Source organism: Heptranchias perlo, unplaced genomic scaffold, assembly GCF_035084215.1.
Source record: "Heptranchias perlo isolate sHepPer1 unplaced genomic scaffold, sHepPer1.hap1 HAP1_SCAFFOLD_1041, whole genome shotgun sequence".
NCBI classification, from domain to species: Eukaryota; Metazoa; Chordata; class Chondrichthyes; order Hexanchiformes; family Hexanchidae; genus Heptranchias; species Heptranchias perlo.
This window is the reverse complement of record NW_027138261.1, coordinates 1-27,315: the sequence shown is the minus strand read 5'-3', so window position 1 is coordinate 27,315 and position 27,315 is coordinate 1. Positions and strand designations below refer to the sequence as shown.

The following is a 27,315-nucleotide window of genomic DNA, read 5'->3' as shown; positions in this document are numbered from 1 at the left end:
GGCCCTCCGAAGCTTTCAGTCAGAGCGGGGGCATTCTTGACTTGGCATTGGGCAGGAAGCGTAGTCCACTTTGGCCAAGGGACCAAGTTGCCAGTCCTGGGTAAGTCGGACCGCGTGCCTCTGCTTTCCCTCGTCGCTCAGAATCGGGGTCTGGAGATTGGGTTGGGGTCCATTTTCTCTTTTGATGTTTGATCGGTGAGGGGTGAACTCACGAGGGTGCAGGTCTGCACAGCCGACGGAGTCGCGGGCTCCGCCAGAGCAGACCGAGTGAACCAGACTCGAGTTGGAGGGGAGGGAGAGAGAGAGAGAGAGAGAGAGGGGGGGACGAACGTGGTTTCCTTACAGTACGCAACTGCTGTGTTCAAACAGTGAAGCCTACTTCGGAAATGGGACCAGACTGGCCGTTTTAGGTAAGGGGAGATCTCCGTCTCATGCCTGAAAAGCCGTTTGAGCGCAGGGATTTATGTGCTGCTGACACTGGAACGCGGTTGAGTTGGTTCTGGCTTGTGAGTTTGCCGAGAGAGAGAGAGACCCGAGAGAGAGAGAGAAACTCGTGGGTTACTGAGGGGAACGCGACAGAGAGGTTTCGACCCGAAACAGAGCAGTGTCGACGCAAACAGGGCTAATCAACTGGGTCGGTGAGAGCAGAATAAGATGACAGGGCTAGCGAACCAAAAAGATATAACATTGTGCGCAGTTCTGGTCTCCATATACCTGGGTTAGACCACACTCGGAGCACTGTACGCAGTTCTGGTCTCCGTATACCTTGGTTAGACTACACTCGGAGTACTGTAGGCAGTTCTGGTCTCCATATACCTTGGTTAGACTACACTCGGAGTACTGTAGGCAGTTCTGGTCTCCATATACCTTGGTTAGACTACACTCGGAGTACTGTAGGCAGTTCTGGTCTCCATATACCTTGGTTAGACTACACTCGGAGTACTGTAGGCAGTTCTGGTCTCCATATACCTTGGTTAGACTACACTCGGAGCACTGTGCACAGTTCTGGTCTCCATATACCTTGGTTAGACCACACTTGGAGCACTGTGCACAGTTCTGGTCTCCATATTAATAAAAAAGGATATGGAGGCACTGGAGAAGGTGCAAAGAAAGATTTACAAGGATGATACCAGAACTGAGAGGTTTCGAACTATCAGGAAAGACTGAACAGACTGGGGCTCTTTTCTCTGGAACAGAGAAGACTGAGGGGTGACCTGATGGAGGTCTTTAAGATTATGAAAGGGTTCGATAGGGTAGACGTAGAGAAGATGTTTCAACTTGTGGGGGAGAGACCAGAACTAGGGGGGGGGGGGGCCATAAATATAAGAGAGTCACTAATAAATCCAATCGGGGAATTCAGGAGAAACTTCTTTCCCCAGAGAGCGGTGGGAATGTGGAAATCGCTCCCTCGAGGAGTAGTCGAGGGGAATAGTGGAGATGGATTTGAGGGGGGAAGCTGGATAGACACATGAGGGAGAAAGGGATGGAAGGAGATGGGGAGATGGAGTAGGGGAGAGAGGAGGCTCGTGTGGAGCAGTGGGGCCGAACGGCCTGATCCTCTGCTGTAGTCTCGATGTGTTCTCCGTTGACTGAAAGTGGCTCATGGATTCGAACGAGGGGATTGGGAGTTTGGTTCACCTTGAACGCCTCAGCTGAAGGTGAGGATGGGAGTGGAGAGTTTGGCGAATTTCACTCTTCCGGGTGTTAAGTGAATTGGATCCAGTCCGTGAGCTGCGGAAAGTAAGGTTTCCACTGGCCGAATTCACCGGGAAAGATACCGGGGGGTCGGGGGGGGAGGCTGAAATGAGGAGAGGTCGCACAGAGCGTTCCCTCGAGCGTCGAAGATTAAGGGGTGATCTAATCGAGGGGTTTGCGATGATTAAAAGATTCGATCGGGGTCGAGAGAGAGAGAGAGAGAGAGAGATATTTGTCAAGACTGAGAGCGATAGATTTTTGTTGGGGTGAAGGGGGTTAGCCAAAGGCAGATAGATGGAGTTAGGTCACAGGTCAATGGCGGTCTGATTGAATGGCGGAACGGGCTCGAGGGGCTGAACGGCCTCCCTCCTGTTCCTGTGCTCTCGGTTGTTATGAAGGGGGCTCCCTCGGACCCCCCCCCGCCGCCCAGGGAGCACGAGCCACAGGTAGGTCAGAGGGTTTAAGGCAAGGATGTATCTCTGTGCTCTGTTAATATTTAATATTTCGGAGCGGGGGGTCCAAGTTAATTGTTTTAGGTAAAGCTACATATATATAAGGACATCTCTCTCTCTCTATCTCTCTATCTGTCTCTCTCTCCCTATCTGTCTCTCTCTCTCTGTCTGTCTGTCTCTCTATCTATCTCTCTGTCTCTCTCTCTCTGTCTATCTCTCTATCTATCTCTCTGTCTGTCTCTCTATCTCTCTCTCTGTCTGTCTCTCTATCTATCTCTGTCTGTCTCTCTATCTATCTCTCTGTCTGTCTCTCTATCTATCTCTCTGTCTATCTCTCTATCTGTCTCTCTATCTGTCTCTCTCTCTATCTCTCTGTCTCTCTCTCTGTCTGTCTCTCTATCTATCTCTGTCTGTCTCTCTATCTGTCTCTCTCTCTATCTCTCTGTCTCTCTCTCTGTCTGTCTCTCTATCTATCTCTGTCTGTCTCTCTGTCTGTCTCTCTATCTATCTCTGTCTGTCTCTCTGTCTATCTCTCTGTCTGTCTCTCTGTCTGTCTCTCTATCTATCTCTGTCTGTCTCTCTGTCTATCTCTCTGTCTGTCTCTCTATCTGTCTCTCTCTCTATCTCTCTGTCTCTCTCTCTGTCTGTCTCTCTATCTATCTCTGTCTGTCTCTCTGTCTGTCTCTCTATCTATCTCTGTCTGTCTCTCTGTCTGTCTCTCTATCTATCTCTGTCTGTCTCTCTATCTGTCTCTCTCTCTATCTCTCTGTCTCTCTCTCTGTCTGTCTCTCTATCTATCTCTGTCTGTCTCTCTGTCTGTCTCTCTATCTATCTCTTTGTCTGTCTCTCTATCTATCTTCGATCTCTCTGTCTGTCTCTCTATCTATCATCTATCTCTCTGTCTGTCTCTCTATCTCTCTATCTCTCTCTCTGTCTGTCTCTCTATCTATCTCTCTGTCTCTCTATCTATCATCTATCTCTCTGTCTGTCTCTCTATCTTTCTATCTATCTCTCTGTCTGTCTCTCTATCTATCTCTCTATCTAACTCTCTGTCTGTCTCTCTATCTCTCTGTCTCTCTCTCTGTCTGTCTCTCTATCTCTCTCTCTATCTGTCTCTCTATCTATCTCTCTGTCTGTCTCTCTATCTATCTCTCTGTCTGTCTCTCTATCTATCTCTCTATCTCTCTCTCTATCTATCTCTCTCTGTCTCTCTATCTATCTCTCTCATTGTCTCTCTATCTCTCTATCTATCTCTCTGTCTGTCTCTCTATCTATCTCTCTATCTATCTCTCTGTCTGTCTCTCTATCGATCTCTCTGTCTCTCTCTCTATCTATCTCTCTCTGTCTCTCTATCTATCTCTCTCTCTGTCTCTCTATCTATCTCTCTCTCTGTCTCTCTATCTATCTCTCTGTCTGTCTCTCTATCTATCTCTCTATCTCTCTCTCTATCTATCTCTCTCTGTCTCTCTATCTATCTCTCTCTCTGTCTCTCTATCTATCTCTCTATCTCTCTCTCTATCTCTCTGTCTCTCTATCTCTCTATCTATCTCTCTGTCTGTCTCTCTATCTATCTCTCTGTCTGTCTCTCTATCTCTCTCTCTGTCTGTCTCTCTCTCTCTCTCTCTGTCTGTCTCTCTATCTATCTCTCTCTCTGTCTGTCTGTCTCTCTATCTATCTCTCTGTCTCTCTCTCTCTGTCTATCTCTCTATCTATCTCTCTGTCTGTCTCTCTATCTCTCTCTCTGTCTGTCTCTCTATCTATCTCTGTCTGTCTCTCTATCTATCTCTCTGTCTGTCTCTCTATCTATCTCTCTGTCTATCTCTCTATCTGTCTCTCTATCTGTCTCTCTCTCTATCTCTCTGTCTCTCTCTCTGTCTGTCTCTCTATCTATCTCTGTCTGTCTCTCTATCTGTCTCTCTCTCTATCTCTCTGTCTCTCTCTCTGTCTGTCTCTCTATCTATCTCTGTCTGTCTCTCTGTCTGTCTCTCTATCTATCTCTGTCTGTCTCTCTGTCTATCTCTCTGTCTGTCTCTCTGTCTGTCTCTCTATCTATCTCTGTCTGTCTCTCTGTCTATCTCTCTGTCTGTCTCTCTATCTGTCTCTCTCTCTATCTCTCTGTCTCTCTCTCTGTCTGTCTCTCTATCTATCTCTGTCTGTCTCTCTGTCTGTCTCTCTATCTATCTCTGTCTGTCTCTCTGTCTGTCTCTCTATCTATCTCTGTCTGTCTCTCTATCTGTCTCTCTCTCTATCTCTCTGTCTCTCTCTCTGTCTGTCTCTCTATCTATCTCTGTCTGTCTCTCTGTCTGTCTCTCTATCTATCTCTTTGTCTGTCTCTCTATCTATCTTCGATCTCTCTGTCTGTCTCTCTATCTATCATCTATCTCTCTGTCTGTCTCTCTATCTCTCTATCTCTCTCTCTGTCTGTCTCTCTATCTATCTCTCTGTCTCTCTATCTATCATCTATCTCTCTGTCTGTCTCTCTATCTTTCTATCTATCTCTCTGTCTGTCTCTCTATCTATCTCTCTATCTAACTCTCTGTCTGTCTCTCTATCTCTCTGTCTCTCTCTCTGTCTGTCTCTCTATCTCTCTCTCTATCTGTCTCTCTATCTATCTCTCTGTCTGTCTCTCTATCTATCTCTCTGTCTGTCTCTCTATCTATCTCTCTATCTCTCTCTCTATCTATCTCTCTCTGTCTCTCTATCTATCTCTCTCATTGTCTCTCTATCTCTCTATCTATCTCTCTGTCTGTCTCTCTATCTATCTCTCTATCTATCTCTCTGTCTGTCTCTCTATCGATCTCTCTGTCTCTCTCTCTATCTATCTCTCTCTGTCTCTCTATCTATCTCTCTCTCTGTCTCTCTATCTATCTCTCTCTCTGTCTCTCTATCTATCTCTCTGTCTGTCTCTCTATCTATCTCTCTATCTCTCTCTCTATCTATCTCTCTCTGTCTCTCTATCTATCTCTCTCTCTGTCTCTCTATCTATCTCTCTATCTCTCTCTCTATCTCTCTGTCTCTCTATCTCTCTATCTATCTCTCTGTCTGTCTCTCTATCTATCTCTCTGTCTGTCTCTCTATCTCTCTCTCTGTCTGTCTCTCTCTCTCTCTCTCTGTCTGTCTCTCTATCTATCTCTCTCTCTGTCTGTCTGTCTCTCTATCTATCTCTCTGTCTCTCTCTCTCTGTCTATCTCTCTATCTATCTCTCTGTCTGTCTCTCTATCTCTCTCTCTGTCTGTCTCTCTATCTATCTCTGTCTGTCTCTCTATCTATCTCTCTGTCTGTCTCTCTATCTATCTCTCTGTCTATCTCTCTATCTGTCTCTCTATCTGTCTCTCTCTCTATCTCTCTGTCTCTCTCTCTGTCTGTCTCTCTATCTATCTCTGTCTGTCTCTCTATCTGTCTCTCTCTCTATCTCTCTGTCTCTCTCTCTGTCTGTCTCTCTATCTATCTCTGTCTGTCTCTCTGTCTGTCTCTCTATCTATCTCTGTCTGTCTCTCTGTCTATCTCTCTGTCTGTCTCTCTGTCTGTCTCTCTATCTATCTCTGTCTGTCTCTCTGTCTATCTCTCTGTCTGTCTCTCTATCTGTCTCTCTCTCTATCTCTCTGTCTCTCTCTCTGTCTGTCTCTCTATCTATCTCTGTCTGTCTCTCTGTCTGTCTCTCTATCTATCTCTGTCTGTCTCTCTGTCTGTCTCTCTATCTATCTCTGTCTGTCTCTCTATCTGTCTCTCTCTCTATCTCTCTGTCTCTCTCTCTGTCTGTCTCTCTATCTATCTCTGTCTGTCTCTCTGTCTGTCTCTCTATCTATCTCTTTGTCTGTCTCTCTATCTATCTTCGATCTCTCTGTCTGTCTCTCTATCTATCATCTATCTCTCTGTCTGTCTCTCTATCTCTCTATCTCTCTCTCTGTCTGTCTCTCTATCTATCTCTCTGTCTCTCTATCTATCATCTATCTCTCTGTCTGTCTCTCTATCTTTCTATCTATCTCTCTGTCTGTCTCTCTATCTATCTCTCTATCTAACTCTCTGTCTGTCTCTCTATCTCTCTGTCTCTCTCTCTGTCTGTCTCTCTATCTCTCTCTCTATCTGTCTCTCTATCTATCTCTCTGTCTGTCTCTCTATCTATCTCTCTGTCTGTCTCTCTATCTATCTCTCTATCTCTCTCTCTATCTATCTCTCTCTGTCTCTCTATCTATCTCTCTCATTGTCTCTCTATCTCTCTATCTATCTCTCTGTCTGTCTCTCTATCTATCTCTCTATCTATCTCTCTGTCTGTCTCTCTATCGATCTCTCTGTCTCTCTCTCTATCTATCTCTCTCTGTCTCTCTATCTATCTCTCTCTCTGTCTCTCTATCTATCTCTCTCTCTGTCTCTCTATCTATCTCTCTGTCTGTCTCTCTATCTATCTCTCTATCTCTCTCTCTATCTATCTCTCTCTGTCTCTCTATCTATCTCTCTCTCTGTCTCTCTATCTATCTCTCTATCTCTCTCTCTATCTCTCTGTCTCTCTATCTCTCTATCTATCTCTCTGTCTGTCTCTCTATCTATCTCTCTGTCTGTCTCTCTATCTCTCTCTCTGTCTGTCTCTCTCTCTCTCTCTCTGTCTGTCTCTCTATCTATCTATCTCTCTGTCTGTCTCTCTATCTATTTCTCTGTCTGTCTCTCTGTCTATCTCTCTGTCTGTCTCTCTATCTCTCTCTCTGTCTGTCTCTCTATCTATCTCTCTGTCTGTCTCTCTATCTCTCTCTCTATCTCTCTCTCTATCTCTCTCTCTGTCTGTCTCTCTATCTATCTCTCTGTCTGTCTCTCTATCTATCTCTCTGTCTGTCTCTCTGTCTATCTCTCTGTCTGTCTCTCTATCTGTCTCTCTCTCTATCTCTCTGGCTCTCTCTCTGTCTGCCTCTCTATCTATCTCTCTGTCTGTCTCTCTATCTATCTCTCTGTCTGTCTCTCTATCTATCTCTCTGTCTGTCTCTCTATCTCTCTGTCTCTCTCTCTGTCTGTCTCTCTATCTATCTCTCTGTCTGTCTCTCTATCTATCTCTCTATCTCTCTCTCTATCTCTCTCTCTGTCTGTCTCTCTATCTATCTCTCTATCTGTCTCTCTATCTCTCTGTCTCTCTCTCTGTCTGTCTCTCTATCTATCTCTCTGTCTGTCTCTCTATCTATCTCTCTGTCTGTCTCTCTATCTATCTCTCTATCTGTCTCTCTATCTCTCTGGCTCTCTCTCTGTCTGTCTCTCTATCTATCTCTCTATCTCTCTCTCTATCTCTCTCTCTGTCTGTCTCTCTATCTATCTCTCTGTCTGTCTCTCTATCTCTCTGTCTCTCTCTCTGTCTGTCTCTCTATCTATCTCTCTGTCTGTCTCTCTATCTATCTCTCTATCTCTCTCTCTATCTATCTCTCTGTCTGTCTCTCTATCTATCTCTCTATCTCTCTCTCTATCTATCTCTCTGTCTGTCTCTCTATCTCTCTCTCTGTCTGTCTCTCTATCTATCTCTCTATCTGTCTCTCTATCTCTCTGTCTCTCTCTCTGTCTGTCTCTCTATCTATCTCTCTGTCTGTCTCTCTATCTATCTCTCTGTCTGTCTCTCTATCTATCTCTCTATCTCTCTCTCTATCTATCTCTCTGTCTGTCTCTCTATCTCTCCACCCCTCTGCCCGTCTCTCCACTTATCTCCTTGTTGGTCTATGTATCTATCGACAATCTCTGTGTTTTCGCACTGTCACTCGGTGCAGTGCGGACGGGTATAACGACCCTTTCTATTTTGGACGAGGGTCGATGCTGGCGATTTTGGGCGAGTTAACCGAAGCCAGGATAACTAGTTTCACCTCGCACGTAATTAATAATTGGGAAGGGACTCCAAAAATCGTCCAGCGTTCTCTGTCCTAACTGGTCAGTTGACGCACTGCCTTGAGCTGAATTAACTACAGATAGGTTCACACATAGATAGATTAGACGGTGTTGAGAAATGCAGTTTGCTTCAGTTGGAAACCTCCTGGTTCGTTTATGAGCTAGCTTACGGCGAGCCGATACGAGCCAATAACCAATATCAAACGTAAATAATAACATCTGCGAGGATTATTTTTGTGATGGGTTTATCGTAATGTGGACTCGACCTTTGTATGTTGGAGCTGGCACTGCGTTAGTGAACTAAGAAAGGAGATTTGCCACAGAGGGAGCGCATCGCAGGTTCGCTAGACTGATCCCTGGGACGAGGAGAGATTGGGTCGACTCGGCCTGTATTCCCTCGAGTTTCGAAGGGGGGTCACAATCTCAGGATACGGGGGGGTGGGGGGTGGTTAGGACGTTTCGGACTGAGATGAGGAGAAATTTCTTCACTCAGAGGGTAGAATTCTCTGCCCCAGAAGGCCGTGGAGGCCAATTCCCTGAATATATTCAAGAAGGAGCTGGATAGATTTCTAGACACAAAAGGCATCGAGGGGTACGGGGAGAGAGCGGGAATACGGTCTTGAGATACAGGGTCGGCCAGGATCAAATCGAACGGCGGGGCAGGCTCGAAGGGCCGAATGGCCTTCCCCCGCTCCTATTTTTTTCCCACGTCTCGATGTTGACGGTCGCCTGGGTGAGTGAGACGTCGGCCGAATTACATCAGTTAACGGCTGGCGGCCGGGTTCAGTACTCCAGGCTTTAATTTGTTAACGACGCCTGTAGTAATTAATGCTTTCGAGTGAATTATTCCTGCCTTAACTGGTATGTTGGCAGAGGAGCCCTCTCTGAAGATGTGCTGTTTTAAAAGTCGTCAACCGGTTGGCGGTTTTAATCCTAATTTGTTTCACTGCTCAGGCAGCTACGATTATGCATTTGGTGATGGGACTAAATTAGTCATTCGAGGTAGGTAGACTTGTCAAAATATTACATTCATCAAAAAAGGATAGAACAGGGTACTTTCTAAATGGTAAAAAGTTCAAAACAGTGGACGTCCAAAGGGACTTCGGGGTTCAGGTCCATCGATCATTGACGTGTCATGAACAGGTGCAGACAATAATCAATAAGGCTAATGTAACGCTGGTCTTTATATCTAGAGGACGAGAGTACAAGGGGGCAGAAGTTGTGCTGCAGCTATACAAAACCCTGGTTAGACCGCACCTGGAGTACTGTGAGCAGTTCTGGGCACCGCACCTTCGGAAGGACATACTGGCCTTGGAGGGAGTGCAGCGTGGAATGATACCCGGACTTCAAGGGTTAAGTTACGAGGAGAGATTACACAAATTGGGGTTGTGTTCTCTGGAGTTTCGAAGGTTAAGGGGTGACCTGATCGAAGTTTATAAGATATTAAGGGGAACGGATAGGGTGGAGAGAGAGAAACTATTTCCGCTGGTTGGGGATTCTAGGAGTAGGGGGCACAGTCTAAAAATTAGAGCCCGACCTTTCAGGAGCGAGATTAGAAAACATTTCTACACACAAAGGGAGGTAGAAGTTTGGAATTCTCTTCCGCAAACGGCAATTGATACTAGCTCAATCGCTAAATTTAAATCTGAGATCGATAGCTTTTTGGCAACCAAAGGTCTTAAGGGATATGGGCCAAAGGCAGGTATATGGAGTTAGATCACAGATCAGCCATGATCTTATCAAATGGCGGAGCAGGCTCGAGGGGCCGAGTGGCCTCCTCCTGCTCTTAACTCGTACGTCTTTATCCGCGTGTGCGCGATTAATATTCGAACCCTGCCATCGTTTGAGGCCGTTGTTGATAACTGCAGAATGGCGGAGGCTTTTGGAAGACCCCGATTGGACTGGTTGGGATTTTGAATCATGGTAACTCTCAGCACAGAAGGAGGCCATTGCGCCCATCGTGCCAATGCTAGGCTCCTTGGAAGACCTCACCAATTAGTCCCACTGCCCCCCCTCCCCCCGTCGCCCTACCAATCTTTTCCCCTTCAAATATTTATTCAATCTCCCTTTTGAAGGTTACAACCCACACCCTCTTACGGATTCCAGATCGTAAAAACTCAACGCATTAAAATAATCCTCCACCTCTCCCCCTTCCTCTGGTTCTTTCCCCGATTGCCTTAAATCTGCAGGTCCTCCGGCTGCCGACCCTCCTGCCCCGCTGGGAAACACTCCCTCCTTATTCACTCTGTCGAAACCCCCTCGTGATTGTGAACCCCTCGATCAAGTCCCCCCTCTTAACCTTCCCTGCTCTGAGGAGGACAACCCCAGCGGTCTCCCCCCACCCCCGCTCCTCCCCCTACCGTCTCGAGCATTCGCTACGGGGAAAAGGGACGGGGGAGACGGGACCAATTGGATAGTTCTTTTTCAAAGAGCCGGCACAGGCACGATGGGCCGAATGGTTTCGTTCTGTTCTGCATCGTTCCGCGGTCCCGTGGATCTGAGACCAAGTTTTGAGTCGGGGAGCTGTATTTTGAGTGCGGTCACTGTTGTGATGTAGGGGTTACACTGCGCACAGCAAGATCCCACGCGATCGATAAGCTGGTCGATGCTGAGATTGTTTCCCCCCCCCCCCTGGCTGGAGAATCCAGAACCGGGGCAGGGCGGGGGGGGGCGGGACACGGTCTCAGGATAAGGGGGTCGGCCATCCAAGACTGAGATGAGGAAAAGTTTCTTCACTCGGAGAGTTGCGGATCTTTGGAATTCTCTACCTCAGAGGTCATGTGGTGTGGATGCTGCATCGTTGAATGTATTCAAGGCTGAGATAGATATGGGCGAGACCATGGGCGGAGATTGAATGTTAAAACTGCGAAGGTTTCAAAACTCACCCAGAGCAGTTGGCTTTGTTCCAACACCTAAATAAAGGTCTCTGTTGGCCGCCTACATTTGTCACAGGCCAGTAGCAAGACGCCAAATTGGTTGGCGAGCTGTAACGCATCGTATGTTTTAACCACGACACTGGCTGGTTGATATACGATCTTCTCGATGAGACAATCGAATTCTTTCCTGTCGATCAGGACCCTTGTCCGATCTCTCCTCACTTCTCTGGACCCCGTAGACCACCCGGCCCCATTATCTTGTGCCCCCTTGCAAACCTCTGGTCGGCTGTGGGATTAAAAATTGGCCCAGGACACCGGTGGGCAGGGGGGGGGGACGAAGATCCCCCTCACCCCCCCACCCTTGCTCGTCTTTGAAAAGGTGGCCGCGACCGTACTGATTACAATTTAAGATTGCGCCGTGCGAGAAAAAGGGGCCAGAGGGGGCTCGGAGAGAGCACAAGCTATGCGTTTTTAGAACCTCTCACTCATCCGATGAAGGAGGTTAGCTCCGAAAGCTTGTGATTTTCAAATCAAACTGTTGGACTATAACCTGGTGTTGTAAGACTCCTTACATTTAGCCTTGAATATATCCAATGACTGAGCATCCACAGCCCTCTGGGGTAGAGAATTCCAAAGATTCACAACCCTCTGAGTGAAGAAATTCCTCCTCATCTCAATCTAGGATGGCCAACCCCTTATCCTGAGACTATGCCCCCTGGTTCTAGACTCTCCAGACAGGAGGAAACAGCCTCTCAGCATCTACCCTGTCAAGCTCCCCCTCAGAATCTTATATGTTTCAATGAGATCACCTCTCATTCTTCTAAACTCCAGAGAGTATAGGCCCATTCTACTCAACCTCTCCTCATAGGACAACCCTCTCAAGCCAGGAATCAATCTAGTGAACCTTTGTTGCACCGCCTCGAAGGCAAGTATCTCCTTCCTTAGATAAGGAGACCAAAACTGGACGCCGTACTCCAGGTGAGGGTCTCTCCAAAGCCCCTGTACAATTGTAGCAAGACTTCCTTACTCTTGTACTCCAATCCCATTGCAATAAAGGCCAACGTACCATTTGCCTTCCTAATTGCTCGCTGTACCTGCAGGTTAACTTTTTGTGTTTCTTGTACGAGGACACCCAAATCCCTCTGAGCACCAACATTTCTTAGTCTCCCACCTTTTAAAAAACCTTCAGTTTTTCTATTCTTCCTACCAAAGTGAATAACCTCACATTTCCCCACATTATACTCCACCTGCCGCCTTCTTGCCCACTCACTTAACCTGTCTCCATCCCTTTGTGTCCTCCTCACTTTCCCACCTAGCTTTGTATCGTCAGCAAACTTGGAGACATTACACTCGGTCCCTTCATCTAAGTCATTAATATCGATTGTAAATAGCTGAGGCCCGAGCACTGATCCTTGTGGTACCCCACTAGTTACAGCCTGCCAACCTGAGAATGACCCGTTTATCCCTACTCTCTGTTTTCTGTCCATTAACCAATCCTCTATCCATGCTAATATATTACCCCCAACACCATGAGCCCTAATCTTGTGTAACCACCTTTTATGTGGCACCTTATCGACTGCCTTTTGAAAATCTAAATATACTACATCTACTGGTTCCCCTTTATCGACCCTGCTAGTTACACCCTCAAAGAAACTCTGGGTGACCTGATGGAGGTCTTTAAGATTCATGAAAGGGTTCGATAGGGTAGACATAGAGAAGATGTCTCCACTTATGGGGGGAGAGACCAGAACTAGGGGGGGCCATAAATATAAGAGAGTCACTAATAAATCCAATCGGGGAATTCAGGAGAAACTTCTTTCCCCAGAGAGCGGTGGGAATGCGGAACTCGCTCCCTCGAGGAGTAGTCGAGGGGAATAGTGGAGATGGATTTAAGTGGGGAAGCTGGATAGACACATGAGGGAGAAAGGAATGGAAGGAGAGGGGGAGAGGGGGAGATGGAGTAGGGGAGGGAGGAGGCTCGTGTGGAGCATGAGCACCAGCATGGAGCATGATGGGCCGAACGGCCTGTTTCTGAGTCGTAGCCTTAACGAGAGTCCACGTTAAAAAAATGTGGATGGGCCAATTGGCCACCTCAGTTGGTGTCGTCGATCGGCACAAAATAAGAATTTAATTGTTTCTTTCACTGTTCGAAATCGCCCCCCTGGCAGAACACGGGATCAGGAGTCCAACAGTCGTCGTCTTCAAGCCCTCCCCGCAAGAGATCAGGGCAAAGCAGCGAGCGACCGTGGTCTGTCTGGTGTCTGGGTTCAACCCGGACAACATCGCGATCTACTGGTTCATTAATGGCCAGGAGCAGGCACCAACCGAGAGCAAGGTTCAAACCGACCTGAGGTCTATCGCAGGGGAAAGGGGAAAAAGCTACAGCATCAGCAGTCGGCTAAGGATCGACGGCCAGGCGCTGGTCCAGCCCCAGAAAGTCCTTTGCCACGTGAGCCACTATCAAAACGGATCGCAAGCCGTGAACTTCACCGACGAGATAACCATCATGGCTGGTAGGCACGCTGGCAAAGATCGTGACTCTGAGCTTTCATTTCAGCTGGCAAAGGGAAAAACAACGGAGCGAGAGAGAGAGAGGGAAAGGGAGGAATGAAAGAGAGAAGGAAGGAGGGAGACAGAAAGAAGGAGAGTGGGAGGGGGAAAGAAAGGAAGAGAGAAAAGAAAAGACAGAGAAAAGAAAGAATGGCAGAAAGAGAGAGAGAGAGAGAGACAGAAAGAAAGATAGAAAGAGAGAGAGAGGAAGAAGGAGAGTGAGAGAGGGGAAAGAAAGGAAGAGAGAAAAGAAAAGACAGAGAAAAGAAAGAAAGGCAGAAAGAGAGAGAGAGAGAGAAAGAAAGAAAGAGAGAGACAGAAAGAAAGAAAGAGAGAGACAGAAAGAAAGAAAGAGAGAGAGAAAAAGAAAGAGAGGGACAGAAAGAAAGAAAGAGAGAGACAGACAGAAAGAAAGAGAGAGAGAAAAAGAAAGAGAGAGAAAGAAAAAAAGAATGAAAGAAAATGAGAAAAAAATACAGACAAGAGAAAGAAAGAAAGACAGGAAGAAAGAAGGAAAGAGAGACAGAAAGAAAGAAAGAAAGAGAGAGACAGACAGAAAGAAAGAGAGGCAGAAAGAAAGCAAGAGAGAGGCAGAAAGAAAGAGAGAAAGAAAGAAAGAGAGAAAGAAAGAAAGAGAGAGAAAGAAAGAGAAAGAGAAAGAAAGAAAGAGAAAGAAAGAGAGAGATAGAAAGAGAGAGAGACAGAAAGAAAGAGAAAGAAAGAAAGAGAAAGAAAGAGAGAGACAGAAAGAGAGAGAGACAGAAAGAAAGAGAAAGAAAGAAAGAGAAAGAAAGAGAGAGACAGAAAGAGAGAGAGACAGAAAGAAAGAAAGAAAGAGAAAGAATTAAAGAAAGAGAGAAAGAAAGAAAGAGACAGAATGAAAGAAAGAGAGAAAGATAGAAAGACAGAAAGAAAGAGAGAAATAGAGAAAGAAAGAAAGGGATAGAAAGAAAGAGACAGAATGAGAGAAAGAGAGAAAGAAAGAAAGAGAAAGAAAGGAAGAGAGAGAGAGAGAAAGAAAGAAAGAGAGAGACAGAAAGAGAGACAGAAAGAAAGAAAGAGAGAGAGAGAGACAGAAAGAAAGAAAGAGAAAGAAAGAGAGAGACAGAAAGAGAGAGAAGCAGAAAGAAAGAAAGAGAAAGAAAGAAAGAGAAAGAAAGAGAGAGAGACAGAAAGAAAGAAAGAGAAAGAAAGAGAGAGAAAGAAAGAGAAAGAAAGAAAGAAAGAGAGAAAGATAGAAAGACAGAAAGAAAGAGAGAAATAGAGAAAGAAAGAAAGAAAGAAAGGGATAGAAAGAAAGAAAGAGACAGAATGAGAGAAAGAGAGAAAGAAAGAAAGAGAAAGAAAGGAAGAGAGAAAGAGAAAGAAAGAAAGAGAGAGGCAGAAAGAAAGAAAGAGAGAGAGAGACAGAAAGAAAGAGAGAGCCAACGAAGGACTTTTTGAAGTGTGCTCACTGTTGTAATGTGGGAAACGCGGCAGCCGATCTGCGCACAGCAAGATCCCACAAACAGCCGATGTGATAAATGACCCAGATCATCTGGGTTTTTTTTTAAATGATTTCAGCTAACGGGATAGAAATTGGCCCCAGGACCCCAGGGAGAACTCCCCCCCCTGCTCTTCTTCCGATAGTGGGCCGTGGGGTCTTTTACACCCGCCCGAGAGGGGCAGACGGGGCCCTCGGTTTAACGTCTCGTCCGCCCCAGGCGCCAAATTCATAATCACCCCTGTGAATTTTTCCCCTTCAAAGTATTTATCCAATTCCCCTTTGAAAGTTACGATTGAACCTTCTCCCGTTCCCCCCTTTCAGGCAGCGCGGTCCAGATCGGAACAACTCCCTGCGTAAAATAAACATCTCCTCGTCTCCTTCCTCCCTCTGGCTCTTTCCCCGATTATCTTAAATCCCCGTCCTCTGGTGACTGACCCTCCTGCCCCACTGGGGGAGACACTCCCTCCTTATTTACTCTGTCGAAACCCCCTCGCGATTGTGAACGCCTCGATCAAGTCCCCCCTCTTAACCTTCTCCGCTCTGAGAACGACCCCAGTCTCTCCACGTTAGCTGAAGACCCTCGTCCCCCCCCACCGACCGGGGACCGCTCTGGTAAATCTCCTCCGCCACCTCTCCGAGGCCGTCACATCCTTAAAGTGATAATCTGAACCTGGGCCAAGATTTCATAAAATAGTCTGATGCTAACTCTTCATTTATTTATTTTTTTTATTTCAGAACGCTGCAGCCTGAGCAAAGGTGAGTTTACAACTGCTTTCATCAAACGCTCTTGGTGCACGTGTAATTATCGTGGACTTGTTATCGTCTCGAGTAGTCCCTCGTTACAAGATCTGCGAAATTCAGCAACCCGTTTGCACCGTCTTGTGAGATTCTGAGAGTGCGGTGGGTGCGGGGGGCTTCACAGGGTCGATGCTGAGAGGCTGTTTCCCCCCTGGGCGGAGAGTCCAGAACGAGGGGGCGCAGTCGCACGATGAGGGGGTCGGCCATCCAAGACTGAGATGAGGAGGGATTTCTCCCTGGGCGGAGAGTCTAGAACGAGGGGGCGCAGTCTCAGGATGAGGGGGTCGGCCATCCAAGACTGAGATGGGGAGGGATTTCTCCCTGGCTGGAGAGTCCAGAATGAGGGGGCCGCAGTCGCAGGATGAGGGGGTCGGCCATCCAAGACTGAGATGAGGAGGAATTTCTCCCTGGGCGGAGAGTCCAGAATGAGGGGGGCGCAGTCGCAGGATGAGGGGGTCGGCCATCCAAGACTGAGATGAGGAGGAATTTCTCCCTGGGCGGAGAGTCCAGAATGAGGGGGCGCAGTCGCAGGATGAGGGGGTCGGCCATCCAAGACTGAGATGAGGAGGGATTTCTCCCTGGGCGGAGAGTCTAGAACGAGGGGGCGCAGTCGCAGGATGAGGGGGTCGGCCATCCAAGATTGAGATGAGGAGGGATTTCTTCACTCAGAATCTCTGGAGTTCCCTACCCCAGAGGGCTGAGTCGTTGAGTGTATTCAAGGCTGAGACGGATGGATTTCTGGACTCGAGGGGATCGGGCGGGAAAGCGGAGATGATTTCCAAGATCAGCCATGATCTGATTGGATGGCGGAGCGGGCTCGAGGGGCCGAATGGCCTTCTCCCGCTCCTATTTCTTACTGTTCTCATGTTTGTGAGCGGCATCTGTTGTGGGGGGGGCGGGTGGAGGTCGGGGGGGGGCTAGATCTATCTTAAACTGTGGACTTTATCCTGCGAGATCTTGGTTTGGATCTCGTGCAGGGTTCAGAGATGGAGTCCCCCTCTCGAGGGAAAGAAGGATCTCCCATTTCTCTCGCCCCCCTCTCACCACCTCAGGACGTCCAGAACCGCTTTGTAGCCAACAGAGTATTTTTCTTTTGGAGTGCGGTCACTGCTGTAATGTGGGGAAACGAGGCGGCCAATTTACACACAGCAAGATCCCACAAACAGCCGATGTGATAAATGACCCAGATCGTCTGTTTTTTTTTTAGTGATGTTGGTCGAGGGATAAATATCGGGGCCCAGGACCCCCGGGGAGAACTCCCCTCCCCCTGCTCTTCTTCCAATAGTGGGCCGTGGGATCTTTTACACCCGCCCGAGAGGGGCAGACGGGGCCCTCGGTTTAACGTCTCGTCCGAAAGACGGCCCCTCCGACAGTGCGGGGCTCCCTCAGTACCGACCCTCCGACAGTGCGGCGCTCCCTCAGTACTGACCCTCCCACAGTGCGGGGCTCCCTCGGTACCGACCCTCCGACAGTGCGGCCCTCCCTCAGTACTGACCCTCCGACAGTGCGGCGCTCCCTCAGTACCGACCCTCCGACAGTGCGGCGCTCCCTCAGTACTGACCCTCCCACAGTGCGGGGCTCCCTCAGTACCGACCCTCCGACAGTGCGGCGCTCCCTCAGTACCGACCCTCCGACAGTGCGGCGCTCCCTCAGTACTGACCCTCCGACAGTGCGGCCCTCCCTCAGTACTGACCCTCCGACAGTGCGGCCCTCCCTCAGTACCGACCCTCCGACAGTGCGGGGCTCCCTCAGTACCGACCCTCCGACAGTGCGGCGCTCCCTCAGTACTGACCCTCCCACAGTGCGGGGCTCCCTCAGTACCGACCCTCCGACAGTGCGGTGCTCCCTCAGTACCGACCCTCCGACGGTGCGGCGCTCCCTCAGTACTGGGCACTGGGAGTGTCGGCCTGGAGCTCGAGTCCTTGGAGTGGGCCTCCTCGGACGGTTGACGCTGGGCCGCTGAAATCGAAGAGTAAGTGTTTCTCGGCCTTGAGAGATGGAGACGTCTAACATTTTCTCATCTTCTCCACTCAACAGAGGAAAAAATCCAGAGCATGGGGGTGGCAAAGTTATCATATACGATCCTGATCTGTAAAAGCCTCCTGTACGCGATTATCATCTCAATCATCGCTTGGAGGGCTAAGGTAAGATTAAACTCTCTTAAAATTAAGCTCCCTTTTTTACAGCCACAAGAAAACCCGGGAATGTGCAATCATTGCCTTCGTTAAACACCTTGCCTCCCAGCACCTCCTGCCCGCCCTCTGGATTCCCGAATGCAAATACTCCTCTCCGCAACGACCCAACGCCGATGGAAAGGTCACAGCGCGGAAGGAGGACCACTCGGCCCATCGAGGCCGTGCTGGCCCCATGCACGAGCAAGTCCCCCGTAGCCCCCCTGCGCTTTTTTCCCTTCAATTGTCTATCCAGTTCCCTTTTGAAGGCCGCGATTGAATCTGCCTCCAGCACCCCCCTCGGGCAGAACCCGACCGCTCGCTGGGTTGAGAAAGGTTTTCCCCCCTCATGTCGTCTTTGCTCCTCTCACCTCAAATCCGTGTCCCTCTGGTCCTCGACCCTTCTGCCAATTGGGGGGGACGGTTTCTCTCCATCTGCTCTGTCTGGACCCTTCCTGATTTTGAACCCCCTCGATCAAATCTCCTCGCGACCGCCTCTGCCCCCAAGGAGAACAACCCCAGCTTCTCCAGTCTGTCCAGGTGACTAAAGTTCCTCATCTCCTCTGCACCCTCTCTAAGGGCCTTCACTCCTTCCCTAAAGTCCAGGGCCCAGAACTGGACACGATGCTCCAGTTGTGGCCGAACCAGTGTTTTATCAAGGTCCATCATGACTTCCTTGCTTTTGTAAAGCCCCGTCTGCTTTTTAACCACTTTCTCAACCTGCCCTTCCATCGGCCCATCGTGCTCATGCTCCACACGAGCTTCCTCCCTCCCCTCCTCCATCTCCCCCCCTCTCCCCATCTGCTTCCATTCCTTTCTCCCTCGTGTGTCCATCCAGCCTCCCCCCTTAAATCCATCCCCGTTAAGGTTAGGGATGAACGGCCAAGAATGAACAAATGAGAGCTCGCCGATTGCCTCTGTCCCGTCAGTGCCTCGGAGGGCGGGCCGAGGAGATTTAACAGAAACGGGACCGGGCCGGAGACGAGGGACTTCCGTTAATGTGGAGAGACCGGGGTTGTTCTCCTCGGAGCTGTGGGGGTGGGGGGTGGGATTTGATGGAGGGGTTCACGGTCACGAGGGGGTTTCGGTCGCGTTGGACGGGAGGGTGGGAATCGTTTCCAGGAGGGTCGGTCACCAGAGGGCGCGGATTTAAGATAATCGGGAAGAGAACCAGAGGAGGGACGGAGAGATGAGGAGGGTTATTTTACGCGGCGGCGGCGGGGGCTGGGGGGTGGGTGGGGGGACGTAACTTTCCAAAAAATCGGGTGAATATTTGAAGGGGAGATAATTTCCCGCGGGGACACGGGCCGTGCTGATTCTGTTTCAATTTACGCACAAGGCATCTCACTGCAAGAGATTCGACTGACCGTCGGAAAAAACGTCGGAGGACGGGGTGGGGTGGGGTCGGACGGACCCCGTCGGATGGGAAGGCGAGAGAAAATGAGAGTTTCGCGACTCCCGTCCGAACGCCTCCCGTTGCCCCTTCTCCCTCGCCGTGTAAATACGTCAGAGCCACCTGGACCTCCACTGGCTGAGCGTTTCGAACTTTTGCTCTCCGGCCTGTCTCTTCCCTTGCGGATGAATCTTTTCCTGCTCCTCTTTGAACGTTTCCCGTTGTCTGAGGCTTTGAGGGGGGGGCGGGGGTTAGTATTACGTGCTTTGCTTCGACGCCTGGCCGCGGTTCGCCTGCTCTCCGTCATTGATTGTCGGCCGGCCTTCGAGAAACCCCAAGGTGCTCGCAGATCTCCCCTTGATCTCCTCTCCAGGAGAACGTCCCAAGTTTCTTCAGGCTCTCAGCGTGGCTGGAGCCCCTCGTCCCCTGGTCCTCGCAGATCTCCCCTTGATCTCCTCTCCAGGAGAACAACCCCAGTTTCTCCAGGCTCTCCACGTAGATGGACTCCCTCGTCCCCTGGTCCTAGCAGATCTCCCCTTGATCTCCTCTCCAGGAGAACGTCCCAAGTTTCTCCAGGCTCCCTGCGTAGATGGACTCCCTCGTCCCCTGGTCCTAGCAGATCTCCCCTTGATCTCCTCTCCAGGAGAACAACCCCAGTTTCTCCAGGCTCTCTCCGTGTAGCTGGAGCCCCTCGTCCCCTGGTCCTCGCAGATCTCCCCTTGATCTCCTCTCCAGGAGAACAACCCCAGTTTCTCCAGGCTCTCCGTGTAGCTGGAGCCCCTCGTCCCCTGGTCCTAGCAGATCTCCCCTTGACCTCCTCTCCAGGAGATCAACCCCAGTTTCTGCAGGATCTCCACGTAGATGGACTCCCTCGTCCCCTGGTCCTAGCAGATCTCCCCTTGACCTCCTCTCCAGGAGAACAACCCCAGTTTCTCCAGGCTCTCTCCGTGTAGCTGGAGCCCCTCGTCCCCTGGTCCTAGCAGATCTCCACTTGACCTCCTCTCCAGGAGAACAACCCCAGTTTCTCCAGGCTCTCAGCGTAGCTGGAGCCCCTCGTCCCCTGGTCCTAGCAGATCTCCACTTGATCTCCTCTGCAGGAGAACAGTCCCAAGTTTCTCCAGGCTCTCAGCGTAGATGGACTCCCTCGTCCCCTGGTCCTAGCAGATCTCCACTTGACCCCCTCTCCAGGAGAACAACCCCAGTTTCTCCAGGCTCTCAGCGTAGATGGACTCCCTCGTCCCCTGGTCCTAGCAGATCTCCACTTGACCTCCTCTCCAGGAGATCAACCCCAGTTTCTCCAGGCTCTCCGTGTAGCTGGAGCCCCTCGTCCCCTGGTCCTAGCAGATCTCCACTTGATCCCCTCTGCAGGAGAACAGTCCCAAGTTTCTCCAGGCTCTCAGCGTAGATGGAGCCCCTCGTCCCCTGGTCCTAGCAGATCTCCACTTGATCTCCTCTGCAGGAGAACGTCCCAAGTTTCTCCAGGCTCTCAGCGTAGCTGGAGCCCCTCGTCCCCTGGTCCTAGCAGATCTCCACTTGATCTCCTCTGCAGGAGAACGTCCCAAGTTTCTCCAGGCTCTCAGCGTAGCTGGAGCCCCTCGTCCCCTGGTCCTAGCAGATCTCCACTTGACCTCCTCTCCAGGAGATCAACCCCAGTTTCTCCAGGCTCTCAGTGTAGCTGGAGCCCCTCGTCCCCTGGTCCTAGCAGATCTCCACTTGACCTCCTCTGCAGGAGAACGTCCCAAGTTTCTCCAGGCTCTCCGCGTGGCTGGAGCCACTCGTCCCCTGGTCCTAGCAGATCTCCACTTGACCTCCTCTCCAGGAGAACGTCCCAAGTTTCTCCAGGCTCTCCCTGCGTAGCTGGAGCCCCTCGTCCCCTGCTAACCGAACTCCCCGTTTGGCATGCTTACGAATTTAATCTCAATGAACGGGCGCAGTTCAAACCTAGCTGCGGGATTCAGCTCATAGATTGTGGACTGGGGACCGAGATGCGGATCGCCCACGAGTAAGTCTCCCAGGCGATCGGGTGTCGGCAAACTGGCTTGTGATCGCCTTATATTTTTCTGCACTTCTTTGTTGATTAACGAATAAACAGAGCATTCCCACAAAGAAAACTGGCTCTCTTCGCTGTTATTTCAGTTATTTTCCCCGGGCAAAGCATCTCTAAACAATTTTAACGTACCTGGGTAAACTTCTGATAGATTTGTCATTGGGTTAGGGGTCATCGACCAGAGGCCGGTAGAGGGAGTTGAGGGTATATGGATTTACCCTCACTCCCTCTACAGCTTCCCCCCTTAAATCCATCTCCACTATTCCCCTCGACTAGTCCTCGAGGGAGCGAGTTCCCCATTCCCACCGCTCTCTGGGGAAAGAAGTTTCTCCTGAATTCCCCGATTGGATTTATTGGTGACTCTCTTATATTTATGGCCCCCCCGCCTAGTTCTGGTCTCTCCCCCCACAAGTGGAGACATCTTCTCTACGTCTACCCTATCGAACCCCTTCATAATCTTAAAGACCTCCATCAGGTCACCCCTCAGTCTTCTCTTTTCCGGAGAAAAGAGCCCCAGTCTGTTCAGTCTTTCCTGATAGTTAGAAACCTCTCAGTTCTGGTATCATCCTTGTAAATCTTTTTTGCACCTTCTTCAGTGCCTCTATATCCTTCTTATAATATGGAGACCAGAACTGTGCACAGTGCTCCAAGTGTGGTCTAACCAAGGTATATGGAGACCAGAACTGTGCACAGTGCTCCAAGTGTGGTCCAACCAAGGTGTATGGAGACCAGAACTGTGCACAGTGCTCCAAGTGTGGTCTAACCCAGGTATATGGAGACCAGAACTGTGCCCAGTGCTCCGAGTGTGGTCTAACCCAGGTATACGGAGACCAGAACTGTGCACAGTGCTCCGAGTGTGGTCTAACCAAGGTATATGGAGACCAGAACTGTGCACAGTGCTCCAAGTGTGGTCTAACCAAGGTATATGGAGACCAGAACTGTGCACAGTGCTCCAAGTGTGGTCTAACCAAGGTATATGGAGACCTGAACTGTGCACAGTGCTCCAAGTGTGGTCTAACCAAGGTATATGGAGACCAGAACTGAGTACAGTGCTCCAAGTGTGGTCTAACCCAGGTATATGGAGACCAGAACTGTGCACAGTGCTCCAAGTGTGGTCTAACCAAGGTATTTTTTTTTATTCATTCGTGGGATGTGGGCGTCGCTGGCAAGGCCAGCATTTATTGCCCATCCCTAATTGCCCTTGAGAAGGTGGTGGTGAGCCGCCTTCTTGAACCGCTGCAGTCCGTGTGGTGAAGGTTCTCCCACAGTGCTGTTCGGGAGGGAGTTCCAGGATTTTGACCCAGCGACGATGAAGGAACGGCCGATATATTTCCAAGTCGGGATGGTGTGTGACTCGGAGGGGAACGTGCGGGTGGGGGTTGTTCCCATGTGCCTGCTGCCCTCGTCCTTCTAGGTGGGAGAGGTCGCGGGTTTGGGAGGTGCTGTCGAAGAAGCCTTGGCGAGTTGCTGCAGTGCATCCTGTGGATGGTCCACACTGCGGCCGCGGTGCGCCGGTGGTGAAGGGAGTGAATGTTTAGGGTGCCAATCAAGCGGGGCTGCTTTGCCCTGGATGGTGTCGAGCTTCTCGAGTGTTGTTGGAGCTGCACTCATCCAGGCAAGTGGAGAGTATTCCATCACACTCCTGACTTGTGCCTTGTAGATGGTGGAAAGGCTTTGGGGAGTCAGGAGGTGAGTCACTCGCCGCAGAATATCCAGCCTCTGACCTGCTCTTGTAGCCACTGTATTTATGTGGCTGGTCCAGTTAAGTTTCTGGCCAATGGAGACCAGAACCGTGCACAGTGCTCCGAGTGTGGACTAACCAAGGTATATGGAGACCAGAACTGAGCACAGTGCTCCGAGTGTGGTCTAACCAAGGTATATGGAGACCAGAACTGAGCACAGTGCTCCAAGTGTGGTCTAACCAAGGTATATGGAGACCAGAACTGTGCACAGTGCTCCAAGTGTGGTCTAACCAAGGTATATGGAGACCAGAACTGTGCACAGTGCTCCAAGTGTGGTCTAACCAAGGTATATGGAGACCAGAACTGTGCACAGTGTTCCAAGTGTGGCCTACCCAAGGTATATGGAGACCAGAACTGTGCACAGTGCTCCAAGTGTGGTCTAACCAAGGTATATGGAGACCAGAACTGTGCACAGTGCTCCAAGTGTGGTCTAACCAAGGTATATGGAGACCAGAACTGTGCACAGTGCTCCAAGTGTGGTCTAACCAAGGTATATGGAGACCAGAACTGTGCACAGTGCTCCAAGTGTGGTCTAACCAAGGTATATGGAGACCAGAACTGTGCACAGTGCTCCGAGTGTGGTCTAACCCAGGTATATGGAGACCAGAACTGAGCACAGTGCTCCAAGTGTGGTCTAACCCAGGTATATGGAGAACAGAACTGTGCACAGTGCTCCAAGTGTGTTGGGACTTTAGAATTCAAGCTCAGTGGGTTGAGCAAACATCTCTGACTCAAAACGGAGACTTGAACTGATCGCGTTTTGCAGCTGCACAGAAAGAGGTCGGGCGGATGTGGTGAGAGCTGGAGTTATCAGAGGGTTGCTGTTTGTCTTTCCACTGTGACGCGTCCCTGGCAGTTTCTAAAGTAGGTCATGCTGTGCCCTGCTTTCGTTTCTGCGGTTTAAGGCAGCAGCGCTGCTCGATGGGGACGCATCCTGGCCTGGGGTTTCGGAGGCCCCGACTGATCGAGCTCTTTGCTCCCCGGGTGATGCACAGACCCCCGACAACTGTACCTGAGCCCGAGCACCTGGTGTCTCAGTGCAAAGAGAGGTGGCTGTTTGGGGAGCTGTGCGACGTTGCTGGGGCATTTTGCAGATGAAATTCTCTCCGTCTTTCTTCCTTTCTCTCCTTTCCTTCCTTCTCTCCATTCCTCCTTTCTCTCCTTTCCTTCCTTCTCTCCATTCCTCCTTTCTTCCTTTCTCTCCTTTCCTTCCATCTCTCCTTTCCTTCCTTTCTCTCCTTTCCTTCTCTCTCTCCATTCCTCCTTTCTCTCCTTTCCTTCCTTCTCTCCATTCCTCCTTTCTCTCCTTTCCTTCCTTCTCTCCTTTCCTCCTTTCTCTCCTTTCCTTCCTTCTCTCCTTTCCTTCCTTCTCTCCATTCCTCCTTTCTCTCCTTTCCTTCCTTCTCTTCATTCCTCCTTTCTCTCCTTTCCTTCCTTCTCTCCTTTCCTTCCTTTCTCTCCTTTCCTTCCTTCTCTCCATTCCTCCTTTCTCTCCTTTCCTTCCTTCTCTCCATTCCTTCCTTTCTCTCCTTTCCTTCCTTCTCTCCATTCCTTCCTTTCTCTCCTTTCCTTCCTTCTCTCCATTCCTCCTTTCTCTCCTTTCCTTCCTTCTCTCCTTTCCTCCTTTCTCTCCTTTCCTTCCTTCTCTCCATTCCTTCCTTTCTCTCCTTTCCTTCCTTCTCTCCTTTCCTTCCTTTCTCTCCTTTCCTTCCTTCTCTCCATTCCTTCCTTTCTCTCCTTTCCTTCCTTCTCTCCATTCTTCCTTTCTCTCCTTTCCTTCCTTCTCTCCATTCCTCTTTTCTCTCCTTTCCTTCCTTCTCTCCATTCCTCCTTTCTCTCCTTTCCTTCCTTCTCTCCATTCCTCCGTTCTCTCCTTTCCTTCCTTCTCTCCATTCCTCCGTTCTCTCCTTTCCTTCCTTCTCTCCATTCCTCCTTTCTCTCCTTTCCTTCCTTCCCTCCATTCCTCCTTTCTCTCCTTTCCTTCCTTCTCTCCATTCCTCCTTTCTCTCCTTTCCTTCCTTCTCTCCTTTCCTTCCTTTCTCTACTTTCCTTCCTTCTCTCCATTCCTCCTTTCTCTACTTTCCTTCCTTCTCTCCATTCCTCCTTTCTCTCCTTTCCTTCCTTCTCTCCTTTCCTCCTTTCTCTCCTTTCCTTCCTTCTCTCCTTTCCTTCCTTTCTCTCCTTTCCTTCCTTCTCTCTTTTCCTTCCTTTCTCTCCTTTCCTTCCTTCTCTCCATTCCTTCCTTTCTCTCCTTTCCTTCCTTCTCTCCATTCCTCCTTTCTCTCCTTTCCTTCCGTCTCTCCATTCCTCCTTTCTCTCCTTTCCTTCCTTCTCTCCATTCCTTCCTTTCTCTCCTTTCCTTCCTTCTCTCCTTTCCTTCCTTTCTCTCCTTTCCTTCCTTCTCTCTTTTCCTTCCTTTCTCTCCTTTCCTTCCTTCTCTCCATTCCTTCCTTTCTCTCCTTTCCTTCCTTCTCTCCATTCCTCCTTTCTCTCCTTTCCTTCCTTCTCTCCATTCCTTCTTTCTCTCCTTTCCTTCCTTCTCTCCTTTCCTTCCTTTCTCTCCTTTCCTTCCTTCTCTCCTTTCCTTCCTTTCTCTCCTTTCCTTCCTTTCTCTCCTTTCCTTCCTTTTCTCCTTTCCTTCCTTCTCTCCATCCTCCTTTCTTCCTTTCTCTCCTTTCCTTCCGTCTCTCCATTCCTCCTTTCTTCCTTTCTCTCCATTCCTCCTTTCTCTCCTTTCCTTCCTTCTCTCCATTCCTTCCTTTCTCTCCTTTCCTTCCTTCTCTCCTTTCCTTCCTTTCTCTCCTTTCCTTCCTTCTCTCCATTCCTCCTTTCTCTCCTTTCCTTCCTCTCTCCATTCCTTCTTTCTCTCCTTTCCTTCCTTCTCTCCTTTCCTTCCTTTCTCTCCTTTCCTTCCTTCTCTCCTTTCCTTCCTTTCTCTCCTTTCCTTCCTTTTCTCCTTTCCTTCCTTCTCTCCTTTCCTTCCTTGCCGATGACACAAAGATTGGTGGCATTGTAAGCAGTGTGGATGAAAACATAAAATTACAAAGCGATATTGATAGATTAGGTGAATGGGCAAAACTGTGGCAAATGGAATTCAATGTAGACAAATGTGAGGCCATCCACTTTGGATCAAAAAAGGATAGAACAGGGTACTTTCTAAATGGTAAAAAGTTCAAAACAGTGGATGTCCAAAGGGACCTTGGGGTTCAGGTCCATTGATCATTGACGTGTCATGAACAGGTGCAGACAATAATCAATAAGGCTAATGTAACGCTGGTCTTTCTATCTAGAGGACTAGAGTACAAGGAGGCAGAAGTTATGCTGCAGCTATACAAAACCCTGGTTAGACCGCACCTGGAGTACTGTGAGCAGTTCTGGGCACCGCACCTTCGGAAGGACATATTGGCCTTGGAGGGAGTGCAGCGTAGGTTTACTAGAATGATACCCGGACTTCAAGGGATTAAGTTACGAGGAGAGATTACACAAATTGGGATTGTATTCTCCAGGAGTTTCGAAGGTTAAGGGGTGATCTGATCGAAGTTTATAAGATATTAAGGGGAACGGATAGGGTGGATAGAGAGAACTATTTCCGCTGGTTGGGGATTCCAGGAGTAGGGGGCACAGTCTAAAAATTAGAGCCAGACCTTTCAGGAGTGAGATTAGAAAACATTTCTACACACAAAGGGTGGTAGAAGTTTGGAACTCGCTTCCGCAAACGGCAATTGATACTAGCTCAATTGCTAAATTTAAATCTGAGATAGATTGCTTTTTGGCAACCAAAGGTATTAAGGGATATGGGCCAAAGGCAGGTATTTGGAGTTAGATCACAGATCAGCCATGATCTTATCAAATGGTGGAGCAAGCACGAGGGGCTGAATGGCCTACTCCTGTTCCTATGTTCCTAGTATCCACTTGTCCAACTGGCCATTCTTCATGTGTGAGACTAGAAAGTGAATTCCAGCAAGGCTATTCAACTTTGCAGGGCATTGCAGCAGAGCCCGATGCTATCCTCAGCCAACATCCACGTACGCACGTTCTCCAGTGGTAATAACTGAGGGATGGGAACCTTCTGCTTACTTTAGAGCTGCTGAGGCCAATTGAGCAGCCCTCCGGCGGGCTGGCTAAGATCAGATAACTCAGCACGGAGACTGGGGAACTGAAGCCGGGAGCATCCTGGTCCAGATGGCTCCTTTCCACACTCGACCATCAAGGGAGGTTAACGGTAGCCTATTTAAGACAAGAGGGAAATGTTCCA

At 49.4% G+C, this 27,315-nt stretch overlaps 1 protein-coding gene, 1 pseudogene and 1 gene segment (V, D, J or C); 2 read left to right on the top strand and 1 right to left on the bottom strand.

Annotated features, from left to right (window-relative positions):
- Positions 1–1,524: 1,524 nt before the first annotated feature.
- On the top strand, positions 1,525–21,382 carry LOC137307551 (immunoglobulin lambda constant 7-like). The segment is given in 5 exon segments: positions 1,525–1,658; positions 13,042–13,386; positions 15,645–15,665; positions 17,745–17,851; positions 19,218–21,382. Coding segments are annotated over 5 exon segments (585 nt in total).
- On the top strand, positions 13,394–15,665 carry LOC137307550 (RNA-binding protein 25 pseudogene; annotated as a pseudogene).
- A 2,422-nt stretch (positions 21,383–23,804) lies between the features above and the next one.
- Positions 23,805–25,987, bottom strand: LOC137307552 (axoneme-associated protein mst101(2)-like). Its single transcript, XM_067976865.1, has 2 exons — positions 25,138–25,987; positions 23,805–25,087 (listed from the first exon to the last, which is right to left on the bottom strand). Exons 1-2 carry the CDS (start codon positions 25,810–25,812, stop codon positions 24,095–24,097), a joined length of 1,668 nt encoding a protein of 555 aa, XP_067832966.1. The 5' UTR covers positions 25,813–25,987; the 3' UTR covers positions 23,805–24,094.
- Positions 25,988–27,315: the final 1,328 nt, after the last annotated feature.

Bases quoted from the DNA above. Each gene is read 5' to 3' on its own strand.
- LOC137307552 (XM_067976865.1), bottom strand. From the start codon at position 25,812: ATGGAGAGAAGGAAGGAAAGGAGAGAAAGGAGGAATGGAGAGAAAGGA. The intron at 25,088-25,137 runs AGAGAAAGGAGG...AAAGGAAGGAAA, and splicing joins TGGAGAGAAGGAAGGAAAGT to GGAGAGAAGGAAGGAAAGGA.